The sequence below is a fragment of the Tenrec ecaudatus genome, chromosome 16 (assembly GCF_050624435.1).
Source record: "Tenrec ecaudatus isolate mTenEca1 chromosome 16, mTenEca1.hap1, whole genome shotgun sequence".
Lineage (NCBI taxonomy): Eukaryota > Metazoa > Chordata > Mammalia > Afrosoricida > Tenrecidae > Tenrec > Tenrec ecaudatus.
The window spans coordinates 77,601-95,181 of NC_134545.1; the positions used below are offsets into that span (position 1 = coordinate 77,601).

At 39.3% G+C, this 17,581-nt stretch overlaps 2 protein-coding genes and 1 pseudogene across 2 annotated transcripts in view; 1 reads left to right on the plus strand and 2 right to left on the minus strand.

The window, feature by feature from the left end:
* The window catches only part of ZNF10 (zinc finger protein 10), a 57,077-nt gene that overhangs the window by 30,048 nt on the left and 9,448 nt on the right, over positions 1–17,581 (minus strand). Inside the window, exons 5-6 of the mRNA XM_075534613.1 lie at positions 14,303–15,456; positions 1,713–1,854 (exon numbers count right to left, since the gene is read on the minus strand). Of these exons, the coding sequence (XP_075390728.1) occupies positions 1,713–1,854; positions 14,303–15,456 (1,296 nt within the window). The remainder of the gene's footprint in view (positions 1–1,712; positions 1,855–14,302; positions 15,457–17,581) is intronic.
* ZNF891 (zinc finger protein 891) lies at positions 1,071–10,704 on the plus strand. Its single transcript, XM_075534784.1, has 2 exons — positions 1,071–1,528; positions 5,739–10,704. Exon 2 carries the CDS (start codon positions 5,846–5,848, stop codon positions 7,463–7,465), a length of 1,620 nt encoding a protein of 539 aa, XP_075390899.1. The 5' UTR covers positions 1,071–1,528; positions 5,739–5,845; the 3' UTR covers positions 7,466–10,704.
* LOC142429718 (small ribosomal subunit protein eS17 pseudogene) lies at positions 2,633–12,354 on the minus strand (annotated as a pseudogene).

Here is a 17,581-nt window from a genome sequence, read left to right on the forward strand (position 1 = left end):
ACTACAACATGTCACCTGCCTTCATGAAGTTAATTCTTCAGGTGTGTGTGTGTGTGTGCACACGCGCGGGGCCCACAAAGTATAACCTTTACTTGCCTGGATATTTTGAGAACAAAAAACATAATTGTTCAAGCTATTTTCCAAATCTGATTCAAAAGGCTAAATCAAGTTCTTTGTCCAATACAGGGCCTATAACTTTTGTAGATTAAACTCTTAAATAGTCCTATTCACCAATATAAACCCTTAGCTTAAAAATTCTATTTTTATTTCAGTATGATGAAATCCGCATTGAATTTCTCCCAAGAAGGCAAGGCCTTTACCATTAGGAAATTTCCTACTTTAACAAAGAACAAGATAATTTCTGCAGGTGCTAGAAAGGTCATAACAAAAATTTCCATATAAACTTTCAAATACAAAATCATCTACTCCTAAATGACAAAGTATGCATATGAATAGAAGGAGTCTTTTAAAAACATTATTCCGATTACTTCGTTCGAGCAGTCACTAGCATAATGTCATTGTTCTTAACAAAACAAGAACGTTTGCTATTAGCACTGTTGACGTGACATTATTCAATAAAGAACGGCGAAGGGGAAAGTCATACACTATCTGCAGATTTACAGCCATCCGACTATTTACAGATGACATTGCCGTCCAACTAGAAAGATCCGATTAAAGACCGGCAACAAAACATGGGTCGACATGTTATGTGTCTGTCACATACACACAAATCCAGAACTTCCATAAATACCTGCATCAAGCAGCTCAATCCTGTCACATCAAGCAGCTCTAGCCCGCCACAATGAGCACCCGTGGGGCAAAAATCAATGAGGAACGAGGACTCCGTCGCAAACGACGTGCAGGCAGCTCCGGGAGGTTTGCACAGCAAGCGCAGCGGATTCCGCGGTGCCAGCCTGGGAGGCGGCGCCAGCTCCCAGCCCGCCCTCGGGCCGCGGCTCCGCACTCCCCTCCCCGTCGCGTACGTGCCCGCCCCGTCACGCACGCTCCCATTCCGTACTTACGCGCCCCGCGACGTCTGGCACGCTCTCTACCCTAACGGAGCGCGCAATGTCCCGCCTCACCCCTGCGCCGTCAGACATGCTCCTATCCAAGAACGCACGGACTTAGTCCTGTCCCGCCAAATCCCTCTCCGGTGCCACCGGGAAAATGCCCCGCCCTGTGCCCCAAGAGCATGTCCCCTCCACGTTACTTAGGTCGGGGACCGCGAGCCTTCCGCCGAGGAACACAGCCGTGGCAGAATCCCTCCGCGGTGGGCGGACCGCAGCGCGGGGCCTCCTGGGAACTGTAGTCCTGGCCCGACACTCGGCGCGAGTCCGGTCTTAGCGCTCGGAGATCCGGGCCCCACCTCCTTAAAGCTCCGGCGGCTGCTCGGTGGTCTCGGGGTTGCGGCGCCCGGAGACAGGCACCCCAAAGGCAAGAGAGCTGTGGGAGCTCGTCCGCGCCGCTCGGCCAGAGAGGAGTGATGGGAGCGCGGGGTCGATAACTAGTGCCTTCAGGGCAGGAATCGGTAAGTGCGCGCCCACGGGGTCACTGTCGGCCCCGCCAGCCTGGGGGCCGGGAGATGGAAGTGGCGTGGTCCGAGCCCCGCACACAAAAGGCTGTGGAAGCGTATTCTACTCCTAAAACGGGGGACCTGGGCCGGGCAGGGTAGCCCCCGGCCCAAGCCACGAGCAGCGGGCACCGTGACCTACCAGGGGCAGCGGTCACAGCTCTCGCAGCCTCAGCCCCGACCCAGAAAAGCAGGGTCCTGAGTGCCCGTCCGAACCCTGGAAGCGTGCTGGTCCAGCCTGGGTCAGCAGCAGCTTGGAAGAGCCGCCGCTGGTCCCGCGCGCCCTGCAGCCCAGAAGAAAAGCCTGGCGGTCACCGCCCACTCCTCCTAGGCTTGGAGGCCCGACCCTGGAAAGAACGTGGGGTTCCAAGAACTGAGCTGTGCCCGGAGTTAGAGGGGCGCGGTGCCGAGTCGCAGCCAGCACTTGGAGCGCAACCTTACTCTCAGAAGGGCGAGAGTGTGTTTTCGCCGCTCTTCCTGACCCTGGTCTATTTAGGTTGAATCACAGTGAGCGTTGTTTTTCTGCTTTTTTTATTTTTATTCCTTTTATTTTTTTCTTTTTGTGAGTGAGTGAGAGGGTGAATGAGTGAATTAGTGAGAGAGTCGTTTTTCTGCTTTTTCAAGCGTTCTCCCAGTGCAGCACTGCTGGAATATGACACTGTACTTTTGGTGCACTGCTCTATTCAAAACTACATTGCTGTTTAACCTTCTTTATTCGTACCATCCATGCCCAGTTTTATTTACAAGACTGTACAAGTCTCATGAATAAACTGGGCGGCCTAGCTTTTTCGCTGTTTCGCTGTTCTGTGAAACGATTTGCTTAGGAGAAATTCTTTTGCCCTAGCGAGTTTGGTACAATGAGCACATAGATTTTGAATTCAAAATCATTGTGGGTAGGTATATGATTTCAAGTTTTAATAGTTGTGTAGTTCCTACTCAGTCAATTCTTGGTATTTATACTTTTCTAGAAAATTATTCACCTGAGATTTCATACATGACATAAAATTATTTATAATTTAATGGTAATTTTAAGGCATAGAAATTTTGGATTTTTCCCCAACAGTTCATTGTCATATCATCCACATGTCATTCGATTCAGTAGTTTAGCCACATCAATAAGAGTTGTACAATCATCACCACGATCAATTTCAGAAATTTATACCATTATTATTAGCTTCCCCTTTTCCCCCCAAACTCCACCACTGAACCCCCAAGAAACCATTAATCCAATTACTGTCACTAGATTTATCTAGATTAGTCCTGCATTTCACATACAGAAACAATTGACAAACCACAATAAGATAAAAACAACAAAAAAGAAAACCGCAAATATTTAAAACTAGAGTAAATTTAAATGGATCGATAATAAGGGAGACAAATGATAGGGTATTAAAGTTTAACCTATCTGCAACAACATAGACATTTTTAAATCATTGCTTTTTAGTGTTACTTTCAACTTACTGCTGCAACTATTACTTTGTTGTTTTCCTTTTCTGGTTCTATTATTTTTTTCCATCTTCCTCCACCCCCACCTCTTGGTTTATCCTGCAAAATATATGTCTATATTAGTTTTTTCAAAGTAGTACTTTTTAGATGTTTCTGTGATTTTTGTTTATTTCTCATTAATTGTTGCTGTTAATTTCTTAATCTTTTAAATTGTTTTGCTGCTGTTTCTTGTTGCAGAATTACTAATTTGTTTGCTTTCTTTTTTAATTTTTCACTCTGCCAAGAAATAATGTGGACATAAATTTAAAACCATCAACTGACTAGTACAGCTTATCAGCATAGGTTGGCATGTGTTTGGTTTGGGGGGCGGTGGTTATGTTGAAAAGGTCATAATCAAAACAGGAAGCCCTTCCCTCCCTGTTTCTCCAGCACTTTCAGACAATGAGATATTTAAGTTCTGTCTTTGAACTGACTCTATATTTTTATTAATCCATTTGTGACCATTTTAAATCTTAGTATAATAAAGGAGAATTCTGGCTTTTACACCCTGCCTTTTCCACCCACTTCCTTAAAGCTCAATATTGCAAATGTTGTGCTATTTTCTAACAATGTTTGCATATATATATTCCATATTTCATGATAACTATGTAAATTGCCTTACTTGCTGTGATAAGTTTCTTTCTCATATACCATTGTTTTCTTGGTTTTAATGATTGTCCTTTTTATTATTCATTTGATAAGTTTTCCTAAAACTTCATAAAATGCCTCTCAATTCCAATTCTCTCCTGGTCAGGCAATCTTAATAATTTTCTTTTTCCTGAACACATAACTGCAGGAACCTTCTATGCTTATACATTTTAGATTGATCCATTATTTGTTAACAATTACAAAATAAGATACAGAAAGACCTCAACTCAAAAGAAAGGAGAAAATAATGAGAAGCACAGCAAATTTAAGAAGGGTCAAAAAGAAAAATGTTAAAGTGTTAAATCTCAGCCTACCTACATCACCCTTACTCTACATTCTATTGCACTCTATCTCACAGCAAGGCTATATACATCCCTGGTCAATGGTCAGGGGATTCTTCAGAAGCTTAATCCATATGGGGGCACTTCCAGTAGATTTTGGTCATGCACTATTATATACAACCTTCTGCAAACCAGTTGCTCAGAATTAAAGCTATAATACCATTCTCTCTTCCAGTCTTAGATTTTATTATTTACAGTCCTTGGTTCACACAAACTGGTGTCCTTTTTTTTTTCCTATGGGGACTTAGATGGCTGCTTGTTTTAAGACACCCTGTAAGGCTCCAGGTATTCTTTTTTCGTGGTGTGTCCCAGGTGTATTGAAAATATTTTAGCATTGAAAAAAAAGCTGGGCTAGCATGAAAGATCTCTCTCTCTCTCCCTCCACGTGGACCATGTAGCGGGGCAGAGGTGAGCATGCTACCATGAGGGGAAAAAAAGAAAATATAGCATTGTGAATAAGACTCAAACTTTTCCACGTGGTATTTTGAAATTCATTCCAACTGTGGGCTGAGTGACCTGCAGGTTGGACAGACTGTCCAAAATCTTCAGCATTTCCTTAGTGTCTGGATCCACTTCAATAATCTCCTGGTCCAAGGCTGAGACCTCAGGAACGTAATTCTCTCTCCTTTCTCTCTCTTCTTCCTACAGCTGGATGGAGATCCCTCTCTCAGGGCCCCTTTGAACACTCTTCATCACGTGTGTGACATAGCCCGCTATCTTGTTGCGGAGTTTCTTGCTGGGAGTAATGGCGATCTCCTCACAGACCACTTGTTGGTGTGGAAGTCGTTACCAGACGTGTGTAATATTTCTCAATGATGACCTGGGCCGCCTTCTTCACGGTTTAAGTGCGAAAGTGGCCCATGTTGGCGCGTCCGTGATAAAAGAGGCAGATATTCTTTCTGCTAGGCAGGCACCATTTGATTTTATCACCATACTTTCTTATAGCACCCACATTTTCATTGATCTCTTCATGAGGACAAGTATCAAGTAGGACCATGTCATAAAAACTAATTGTTCTTAGATTTGGGCTTACAATTAAATGATAGCTCAAAATCCATTCATACATCTATAGTTTATATCACACTTAAGTTTTAGAAAAAAATAAATTATAGGAAATTGTGGCCTTTTAAGAACAAGCCTAAATTGGAGCAAGCCTAAATAAAATGAACACTTCTTTTAAAAATACCTCTCTTTCTCCTAGTTTCAACAGTCCTATTCACCATATGAAAGGTCATTCATTAAATAGAGTTCTCTACAGAACAAATATATTTACCAAAAAAGCGTGCTATCTTCCTTTCAAAAAGTTAACAAAAAAGTTGCAAATTATACATGAAGTTTGATTCAATGGCCAAGTACTTTTGACTGTTTTTCTTTAGCTTTTGCCTTCCTTTTAAAAAATAATACATGTTCCTTCCATCCAAGGCTAGCAAATAACTTGAAGGGGATGGCAGTTCTAGAAAGAGGGTTGGTTGGTGGGTTCAAACTGTTAACTTTACAGTTAGCAGTCAAACATTTAACCTGCTATATACCACGAGGGATCCCAAATATGACTGCATTGCATAGTAATACAAATTGTAATAAAGATTTTAAGTTGGCAAGACTTTACTGGGAGGTGGAGGATATATATATATTCCCTTCATGGGGGCTGTCTTTCCATATTTCTTCTTTGACTGAACTTTCCTCTTTGGCTACAGGGAGAATACCTGCAGAAACAAAAATCTAATCTTGCTGGACTAGAGAAACAAGAAGAGGAACAACTTGATGTTTACCCTGTTGAGGCACTCACATTTGGATTCACAGTATGGCAGCCATTGACCTGTCTCCAAGATGGGCTTTGCCTGTACCACACTCTGCCTGTTTGCATATTGGAAATAATGAGAAAAACATAGCTGCAGGATTTCTAACAACCTGGTTACCGAAACCAATCACTTTCAAAGATGTGGTTGTGGAGTTCACACAGGAGGAATGGCTAATGTTAGACCCTACTCAGAGAAATTTGTACAGAGATGTAATGGTGGAAAATTACAGAAATCTCACCTCACTGGATTATCAGTTCTGCAGACCAACGGTAATAACTAAATTAGAACAAGAAAGCACTGTGGAAGGCAGAATTTCCCAAGGTACCAGTCCTGACTGGGAGAATCAACTTAAAGCCAGAGAATCAAATCACAAGCAGAATAAGCTTTGTGAAAAAGCATCTAAAACAGTAACACTCACAATGGATGATAAGCGGTCCTTTACATTAGGAGATAACTGGGAAAGCCCTAAGATTGGAAAACAGCACCGGATCTCAGAGGAGCAACTAAGGCGAGAGAATTTAACCCAACAGCAAGCAGCATCTCAAGAAAGGGTCTGTGGCGATCATGAGTTTGAGGAAAACTCTGAACTTAACTCAAAACTTGTTTCTTCACTGAAAATTTCCACCAGAAAACTTTGCTGTAAATGTGACACAGATATTGAATGTCTGAATCATACTTCAAACATAAACAGTTATCAGAAACACTCTGTATGGGAGAACTTCCGTGAAGGAGAAGATTACAATAGAGCTTTATGGCATCTTGAAAGAACTCAAACAACACAAAAAGAGGGCACATGTTCCAACTGTGATAAACACTTCAAACATGATCTATTTCCTATACATAATTTCCCCATTATGGAGGCTTCATATGCATGTAATAAAAACAGAATCTCTCATCATTCAAACCTTAATCAACGGGGAAAAACTCATACTGAAGAGAAACAATGTAAATGTAACCAGTGTAGAAAATCATTCAGAAGGAATTATAACAACATTTTATACAAGAGAGATCATCTGAGTGATAAACATTATGGATGTAAGGAATGTGGGAAAATCTTCCATGATTCCTCAACTTTAAGGAGGCACGTGAGAACGCACACAGGAGAAAAACCCTATGAATGTAATCTATGTGGGAAAGCTTTTAGTCAAAAAACATCTCTCAAGTCTCATGTGAGAACGCACACTGGAGAGAAACCTTATGATTGTAATCAGTGTGGCAAATCTTTTGGCACAAGCTCCTACCTTATAGTTCACAAGAGAATACACACTGGAGAGAAACTCTATGAATGCAGTGAATGTGGAAAAGCCTTCAACACAAGCTCTCACCTTAAGGTGCATAAGAAAATACACAGTAGAGAGAACATTTATGCATGCAATGCCTGTGAGAAAGTTTTCAGTGGTCTCTCGTCTCTCAGAATGCATGTGAGAACTCATACTGGTGAAAAACCCTATGAATGTAAGGAATGTAGGAAAGCCTTCAGTGTTTCCTCTTCCCTTAGGAGACATGTGAGAACTCACACAGGCGAAAAACCCTATGAATGTGTTCAGTGTGGGAAAGCCTTCAGTCAGAGCTCTTCACTTATCATACACAGGAAAATTCATATTGCAAGAGAAACCATTTAAATGTATGGTTTTATGTATCAATGTTAAGGTAGACTCCAAACTCACTTAATTCTCTCTCTGTGTAGCTCTCTGAATACCTTTTTAGACATATGACACAGTTTTATAATATTTTAGCTTTGGTTTAGTTATATTGCCTAATGTCTATTTTGACATTGTGATCTATGGGCTCTTTTGAATTATATATCTTTTCCATGTGGAATATGAAGACTATTTAGTTCTCTTTTTGATGATTTATACGTTAACTGCATTGTATTCGGAGTACCAGAGCTACATAGCATGACTTCATTAGTATTATCTTGTGAGTTGTGATGTGGCCCAGTGTGACAGTTATTGCTAGTAGCCAAACTGACCTTCCTTATTAATCCCGCTAATTAATATCTGAAATTGGAACAGATGAATGACAACCATGACTTAAGAATGGTACAGAAGAAAGACTCTAGTTGCCACAAGGCCCCTTTAAGTAGCTACTCTAGACCTGACTGCTTATGTTAGGGCATCCTTTTATGCAAGAGAAACGAGCTTATTTAAGCAGTATAAATATTAATACAGTCATCTGTTTTAAAAAAATTTGAAGACTACAAGTGTGTTGAAATTACATATTTTATGCTACATATACACATTATGATAGGAACAGTAGATGAGGAATATTGATTAACTATTGTCCTTAAACAAGATATTTAGAACCAAGGTCACTGAAAACAAGTAGTCAGAAAAGCAACAAGGTAATTGTTGCTTAAGCTTCAGAAATTCGGAGAATTCTCAATGTGAAAGTCATTCATTTCAAACACTAGGTGGAACTCGATACTAAGTTATTTGGTCTTGCAATTCTGACCATTTTGGTTAAATTTTACTTAGAAAATATAATGGAAGTGGAAAGTGACACTTGAAGCACTCAAGTTAATTTTTCACAGCAGTAGTGACATCCATATAACAAGTAGGTCTAGATTTTAAGAGGTTTCTCGGATGAGTTATAAATTAATGTTCATACAACATACATATGTAAACTATAATAAGCTACGGTGTCACTAAGATTATATAAAGTAAATAGATGGAGTCAATACCTTATACTGACCCCAATATTCTTCATTTTAACGATAGGATAAAACAGAACCATAGAAATGAGGAAACCCAGGAAGAGTGGTGTTTCTAAAAGGAAGGTACAATCAGTTCTAAATGCTCCCTGAGGCCAGAAAGTCCTAAAAGTGAATGTACAGAGAAATGTGACAAGTTTTGGTCACGTTAGTGGGAAATACTGCAGCGGTTGAGAATGGTTGCTAGATTGAGAGGAGTTTAGATATTTGAGTAATAGGAGAATGAGTAGCAGTTGGAGACTAGAAGAGTTTTTAAATGAGAAATGATTAACATGTAAGCCCTAAAATGATGGATCCTGAAGAAATTGGGATGACAGTTCTAGAGAAGGGCCTACAGCTATATGGGGCACAAAAAAGAAATTAGATTTGCTATAAGAAGGGATAATTACACCTTTTGCAAGAGGCAAGAAGGAATCATTGACTTTTATTTATATCTAAGTTAATTGTACTGTTAGAGTACCTTAATTCATATTCAATACCTTATTTAATATAGTTGATTCACTGGTACTGGGGTCGCTATCAACAGAAGTCTTGACTCATACATGAATGCTTATCTAACACACTTTCTCTGTAAGGTAAATGCTAGCCATCGTTGGTTTTGGAACACCTAACAGCACTTCCAACGCAGCCTAGGGTTCATTTCAAGCATTGAAATCAGCAATGCCAACAAAATTCAACGATATACACTAACAATACCATGAAAGAAGGCAAAGTGTTATTAACATCACCTGGAAACATGTGTTGGACCACTTAAATTTTTCATCAATTTGTGGAAAGTAGCCCTTGTACATTAGTTAAAGCACTTAGCTTCTAACCAGTGGTTCAAGGCCACCCAAGGGTGTATAGAGAATGAAGTAGTAACCAGCTTCCATATAGATTTACAGCCCTGGAAACCATATGTGGGAGTCCTCGAGGGTTGCTATGCTACAGAATAGACTCAGCAGCAGGGAGTTTGGGGTATTTGGTTGAGAGAGCCTGCCACAAACTTAACTATAAAAAAGAAAATCTCCTTATTGTCATATCAAAATCTGATGTATAGCAGGGGTAATCCACTAAAGAGGTTGCAAAGACACACATGCAAGAATTTTATATAGCCAAGCAACCCAATTCACACACATTCTCAAGATGAGTACATGATAACACAATAACCAGTCCTCAAGGGTTGTGTGGTTCAGAATGTTGCACGGAATTTTTTTTTTTAGGAACAGATTCTTAATTTTGGCAAAATGATTTCTGTATCATTTCTCTGGAAAGTTGGATTTGCTACTGGCAAAGGTACTGTACCTCTTGCCACTGTACCTCTCATTCACCTGAACATTGGCCTCTTGTCACATCTTTATTATCTGTTAACACTTATCTTTCTTCAATAAAGAGGTTACATTTAGGTGAGCAATATAAAGTCTTGCTTATGAGAAGAGGTTGGCCCGAATTTTTCCAATTATATTTTAGCCTATTCTGTGAGCTCTGGGTATCATGTTCCTTCCAACTCTGGGTACCATGTTCCTTCCAATTTAGCTTGCCCAAGTTTTTTCCTAAATCTCGTCGACTTACCTTCATTGTCCAGATCAGGGGTCATGAGGCCAGTCAGCGAGCCAAGTCTGGCTTGAAGTCTGCCTTTGTATAGCCTGCATGCTAACAGTGGTTTCCACATTTCAGGTTTTCAGGGGGAAAAAAGTAAACATTTGTGACGCATTTAAATTATGTGAAATTCAAATATCAGTGCCCTAAAATAAAGTTTGTTGGAACACAATCATACTAATTTGTTTTCATGTATGGTTGCTTTTATGCCACACTAGCAAGTGTACTTACAACAGACATTTCAACCAGAATCAAAACTCAGAGCCAGGCTGAGTCAATTCCAACTCAGTGAATCCATGGGACAAAGTAGAACTGCCGTTTGCATTTCTGGGACTATTAATCCTTTATGGGAGTAGAGAACCTCATCATTCTTCTGAGGACAGCTGGTAGTATCAAACTGCTGACATTAGGGGAGTCGGACAAAAGTGTAACTACTATACTACCAACGCTCCTAACAGAAATGACACAAAATCTAAAATATTTACTTAGCACTTTTTAGAAAGAATTTGTGGTTTCCTAATCTATATCATTTTTACGTAGCTTCAAGTCTGTTTATATAACAATTCCTATGCCAGGTTCTCTGTCAGATGACTTCTATTCCCATAATTTTGTTAGATCACCTAGTTAATACATTTTTACAATTTATATTTTTGTCATAAAATCTCTGTGCAAAGTAATGGGAATATGAAATACTAACACCACATTGAAGAATGTGTTGAACTTGGCCTGGCCTTAAAGTTAAGCGGCCTGCTCTAAAAAACTTATAAACTCCTTATGTCTATGTACTACTCTTATATTGCTGCTATAAGGAGGGAACATCTTTGACCTAACTAAAGGAAGGAATTCTTGACTCATTCTAATACGTTCTAGATGTTATTGATTGAACCCCACACCACAAAGAGTTGAAATCCTAACTCCTGCCCCTGTACTTTGGTTTTGTTATGCTAATGAAGCCATGATAGGTGGAGGGGGTATCCTACACCAAATCACTTTTTTAAAATGTTTCTTTTTGCCAGTTTCACCAACATAAAGTTCACATATCTTACATTTCAATAGCTCAATCACATAAAAGCTGTGAAACCATCCCCACAAACAATTCCAATACATTTCTTCCTCCTCGTACTTGTTAGCTCCATTTCCTACAAGCCTCCCCTGCCATGTCCCTTTGAATCTATTGGTCCAGTTGTCTGGATTAATACGAGGTCTCATATCCCAGGATTTTTGGTATTGGATATGAAACTCTGACAGAGACAAGCAAGAATAAAGACAGGAAGACAAGCGCATGTGAAAATGACCATGGTCATAGCGCAGCCCATAAATGTAAAGGTGTGCTGCTCATCAGTGTTTCATACAGACAACACTTTCAGAACAATCAGTCTATCCAACACAATTCACACAAAAAATTGGGACGCATCAAATGTACAGTAAGATGGCTTATATGATGGCAAGTTTGATGAAACAAAACTCTTCTGATAATGCATTTAGAAATGTGATCCATGTAAATAAGACTCGAGAGTAAAACTAATAAATTCTACCTCTGATTAAATTACTTACGAAAAATCTAATATGCTCTACAGATGGGACCACAAGGAGACCGCTACAACATTCTCAAGTCACTCCTATCGTATACTTTATAAAGTCACAATCTGCGCACTCTGATGGAATAAACTTTGCTGGCAGAGGAGCTGCTGTGGTTTAAGTACACCAGTAAAAAATATGTTATAGTGGAGGGAAGGTGGGGTCGAAAGGGGGAACCAATGACAAGGATCCACATATAACCTCCTCCCTGGGGAACAGACAACAAAGTGGGTGAAGAGAGACGTCAGACAGTGCAAGATATGACAAAATAATAATTTATAAATTATCAAGGGCTCATGAGGGAGGGGGGTGCAGGGAAGGAGGGGCAAAGATGAGGAGCTCATGCCAGGGGCTTAAGTGGAGAGCAAATGTTTTGAGAATGAAAAAGGCAGTGAATGTACAAATCAAATGTGCTTTACACAGTTGATGTATGAATTGTGATGAATTGTATGAGCCCCTAATAAAATGATTTTTAAGATGTTATAAATTCTAACCTATGTCTATGGTTATAATCCCATTTTGGTAATTTTTTTAGATAAATCATTTTATTGGGGACTCTTACTGTTCTTTTAACAATCCATACTTCAATTGGATCACACATATTTGCACATATGTTGCCATCATTTCCAAAACCTTTCTTTCTGCTTCAGCCCTTGGTAGCAGCTTTTATTCCCTCCCTCCCCCACCCTCATGAACTCTTGATAATTTATAAATTATTTTTCTATTAATATTTTATACCATCACTGTCTCCCTTCACCCACATTTCTGTTGTTTGTCCCCCTGGGGAGGGGGGGTATACACTGATCATTATTGGTTTCCCCTTTCTCCACCCACCTTCCCCTTCCCCTCATGGTATCGTTACTCTATTGATCCTGAGGGGTTTATCAGTCCTGGATTCTGTGTGGAAAGCTCTTATCTGTACTAGTATACATGATCTGGTCTGGCCAGATTTGTAAGATAGAACTGGAGTCATGATAGTGAGGGGGGGGGAGCATTATCAAACTGGAGGAATGTTGTGTGTTTTGTCAATGCTATACTGCACCCTGGCTGGCTCTTCTTATGACCCGTCTGTGAGGGGATGTCCAGTTGTCTACAGCTAGGCTTTGGGTCCCCATTCTAACTCACCTCATTCACATCGAAATGGTTGTTTTAGGTCTTCTGATGCCTGATACCTGATCCCATGGACACCTCGGGATCACACGGGTTGGTATGCTTCTTCCAAGTGGGTTTTGTTGCTTCCCTGCTAGATAGCCAATTGTTTAGCTTCAATTAGTAATGTTTTCTTTAGTTCGTTAATAAAGTATGATTGGTAGGTCATTTGTTGAATGAATCTTTTCCGAAATGAGAGAGAAGTTAACATTAAGCAAAGCTGAGCGAGTGCACGAGTGATGCCAACCCATATGAAGGTCACCCAGGAGAAACAACTCAGAGACAAGGAAGGCCCTTCTTCCTGAGCTGGCACCCTGAATCCACACATCTGGCCTCCTAAATGGAAAAACACTAATATGCGATTTCTACTACACCAGCATGAGATAACAATGCCAGAAGTTTTTAATACTTGCTTAGAGGACTATTTTCACTATCAATGAAATGAGGAAAACTTACTTTGCCATTTTCTTGTGATGACTCCTATATATATTTAGTTTAGACCGATTAAGAAATTCCTTTACTTATAACTAAGAATAAACTAAGGATTACCATTACCTTAAATCCAATATTTTCTCAAACTTAAAATCTTATCTCGCATTTATACCAAAAACATTCCTATAGTTGTTTGTATTATGTTTCTATAAACACCTACTACTCTTCATTGATATAGTGACAATTGCATTTTCAGACCCACATGCTGTGAAAAAAATACAAGAGAAATATTAATTCATTATAAACTACGAGATTTATTCAAACACTTCTAAATATGCTTTAAGAAAAAAAGGAAAACAAAACTCTCCCACCCCAAGAAAGAAAAAAAAACAACCCTCCAGTATGGCTTCCCAGAACTCAAAGATTGCGCCTATTATGGTTTTTTCCTCACTATAATTCTCCATGAAAGTTTAAATATTTCAGGAACTCATCCATATGCACTTCATCTATAAAATTGCTTTCTCTACTATAAGAACTTGTTTCCCCCTTGAGTGAACAAGTACTGCCTAGTATATGATGGCCATCCTCAATGACTGTTTGTGTGATTTTGTTTCAGTATAAATTTTCTGATGTCCAGGAGAGAAGAAACCTTTCATAAAGTTCATTCTTTTTCCATGAATTCTGTCCTTACATTTATTGGACTCAGGTACAAATTTTTTCTGGTATGAAGTCATTACCTAAAGGAGTTCTGTAAGATAAAAATACTTTTTAATATTTATTGATCTAATCTGAAATTGCAAGGTGTGTATGTGTGTCTATTAATGCTTCCCTACATATTGCTTGGGACTTTCTCCATAAGGGTTTCAGTAATACTGAATAAGGTATGAACCACGTCTTCAATCTGAACACATTTAATATAAGGCTTCTTTCCAAGAGTTTTCTAGTCAAAGTAAGGCATTAAACGCTTGTGTGTAATTATTTTTTTCTTTAATCATTCACATTGTTAGGCTTCCTCTACAATGTGGATGTGTTGTTCTGTAAGGAATGTTTGGTAATTAAATGGATTTTCATATTCATAAGGGTTCTCTAGAATGTGTGTCCTCTGATGCTTTGCAAGGTTTGAGCTCCAACTGAAGGATTTGTTACATGACTTACATACATACGGTTTCTCTCCAGTATGAGTTATCTGATGTAGAATGAGGGAAAAGCTCCGACTGAAGGTTTTGTCACACTCAGTACATGCATAAGGTTTTCCTCCGGTATGAATTTTCATATGCTGAGTAAGGGAAGCATGCCAAGTAAAAACTTTACCACATTCATCACATTCATAGAGCTTTTCTCCAGCATGCATCTTCTGGTGCTTAACAAGGAAAGAGTGGCAACGGAAGGCTTTTGAACACTCATTACATTCATAGGGTGTTTTGGTAGTGTGGATGCTCTGATGTCGAGTAAGGTGTGAGGAACGGCGAAATGCCTTTCCACATTCCATGCATTCATAAGGTTTCTCTCCTGTATGTGTAATCTGATGGCGAATGAGTTCTGAGCCACTGCTAAAGGCCTTCCCACATTTTCTACATATGTATTGTTTCTTTCCCATGTGAATTCTCTGATGTCGAGTGAGGTTTGAGGCACGGCTAAAGGCCTTTCCACATTCAGGACATTCATAGGGTTTCTCCCCAGTGTGTGTTCTTTGGTGTTCAATCAGGAATGAAAGATAACTGAATGTTTTGTTACAGTCTTTACACTCATGGGGTTTCTTTCCAGTATGTATCATTTGATGTTTCACAAGATTTGAGATCTGGCTAAAAGTTTTGCCACATTCCTTGCATACATAGGGCTTCTCTCCAGTGTGAGTTCTCTGATGTAACACAAGGGAAAAGCGCCTACTGAAAGTTTTCCCACATTCCTGGCATCCATATGGCCTCTTCACAGTATTAATGCTCATATGTTGAGCTATGCTTTTTTTATGAGAGACTGCCACTTGCCTGGTACATCCTTGACTTCTTTGCAGCATCTCAGTACCAGCCACACATTTCCAACTGCTTGTAAAACTTGAATCCTCAGGGCATTGGCTTAGAATATTTTCCATTATCAAATACTGATATGACTCATCTTCATAAAAATCATTTTTTGTAGGAAGTTCCTCAATTTCACTATTTGATTCTGAAAGATACCAAAAAACCAAGCAAATATTTTTTCTATGAGTATATGTAATCCCAACCAAAATGCCAACAGCCTTCTTTGCAGAAATAGAAAGTCAACCATCAAATTTATATAACAGTGAAAGGGAACCCACACTGTTAAAGTGAACTTAAAAAATAATGTAGGAGGACCTACCCTTCCTGATTCAAAAGATACTATAAAACCACAGTGAAAAAAAAAACATGCAAAAACAGTCATGAAAACAGGTATAATAATACACAGACAAATGAACTGAAATTGAAAACCCATAAATAAATCTGTACATCTATGCGTATCTGAATTTTTACAAGAAAAATTCATTCAACGGGGAAGGAAGAATCACTTCAATAAACAGTGCTGGAAAACTTGGATCTTCACATGCAGAAAAAACTATTAGGATTCAAAACTCACACCCACACACAAAAAAAATTTTCAGTGGGTCAAGGATCTAAGCGTAAAACCTAAATCCTTAAGATTTTTACAAGGAAATACAAGCATATGCTAGGCCTCGTTGGCAACAATGGATTGTCAGATATTATAACAAAATCAGGAACAGCAGAAGACAAAACAGGTCACTGTGACCTAATGCAAGTATCTACATTTGGATAGCACAAATGGGTAGCTCTTGACTTCTAAGCAAAATTTTTGTGATTCTAATCAACCCAACAGCTCCAAGGGAGAAAGTCCTGGTGATCTATTTTGTAAGTTAAACAGCTAAAAACACCGTAAGGAGTAGTTCTGATTCCAGAGCACATAGGGTCACCGTAAGTTGGAACTGACTCCATGGCACTGAAGACGAGGTCCCCAACTTAAGGCGACTCGCTGCACAATGGAATGAAACACTGCCCGGTCTTCGGTCAACCAGATGATGAGTTTGGGACTGAACTTCTGTGACTTTCATTAGCTGATTTTCAGAAGTTATTCAACAGGGCTTTCTTCCATGTCTTTCTTGGTATGCAACCTCCACTGGACCCTGTACAGCACCACAGTGACAGGCCTCCGTTAAAGGTTGAGTGGTGGCTGCATATAAAGTACACTGACTGGGAGCAGGAGTCAGTTCTCCTACACTTAGGTCAAGAAATCTGCTGCTACCACCAATACCTCAATGTGGGGTTTTATGGTACATCAAAGGGTTTTGTCAACCCAGAGAAGAGACACCTACACACTAAGAGAAAAATCTTCAGAACCTTATATCCAATAAGGGTCTAATACCTAAAATTTCTACAACAAACAGAAAACAATCAAAACGAATGTTTTGCTTATAGACATCGAGTTAAGGAGAAGGGTAGTAGAATCACTTGGAAAAAGATAAATGATGATTATTGCACAATGTGATAAATTGATACATGTAGAAATGCTGAATTGGCGAGTGTTTTGTTATATCTATTGGACCATTATAAAAAAAATAGACAATAAATAAAACCACTCCTTTTTTAGTGACATAGTTAAACTGAAAAAACTCATCAATTACATGACTTTCATAGTTGTATACATGACTGTGAAATCTCAATGTAAATTAAGAAATTTAAAAAAAACATGTGTGAATAAAAATTAAAAAACTAATCCACTGCTGTTGTGTCAATTCCAACACATATTGACCTTCCAGTGCATGAAGGAATTGACTCACAGGGTTTCAAAGGCTGTAAAACTTTACAGAAGTATACTGACACATCTTTCTCCCTTGCAGCAGCTGGTTGGCTTGAACTGCTTACCATTTCGTTAGCAACTGTGCACCTCATGAATTTTAATACTAATGAGATAACATACATTTAATATATTCATGAGATATTAATAATGGAATATTACATATTTGTAACTGAAGAAAAGGACCCATAGAACTATCAGGTATATAAGAAATTGGGAGGAATAGGCAATTTGTCTTTCTCACCTTTATTTAAAATGTATTTGCTGCCAAAATTAATCCTGCTCCTATGGTTCCTGAGATGGCACATCTTAACAAGGACGGAGAGCATCATCTTTCTCCCATAAGTGGCTGGTGGGTTCAAACGGCTAACTTCTCAGCAGACTGAATCACAACCTACTCTGCCACCAGGGCTCCCTGTATTTACGTATGTGTATACAAATTCCACTACAGATACACAAACGA

Bases quoted from the DNA above. Each gene is read 5' to 3' on its own strand.
- ZNF891 (XM_075534784.1), top strand. From the start codon at position 5,846: ATGGCAGCCATTGACCTGTCTCCAAGATGGGCTTTGCCTGTACCACAC.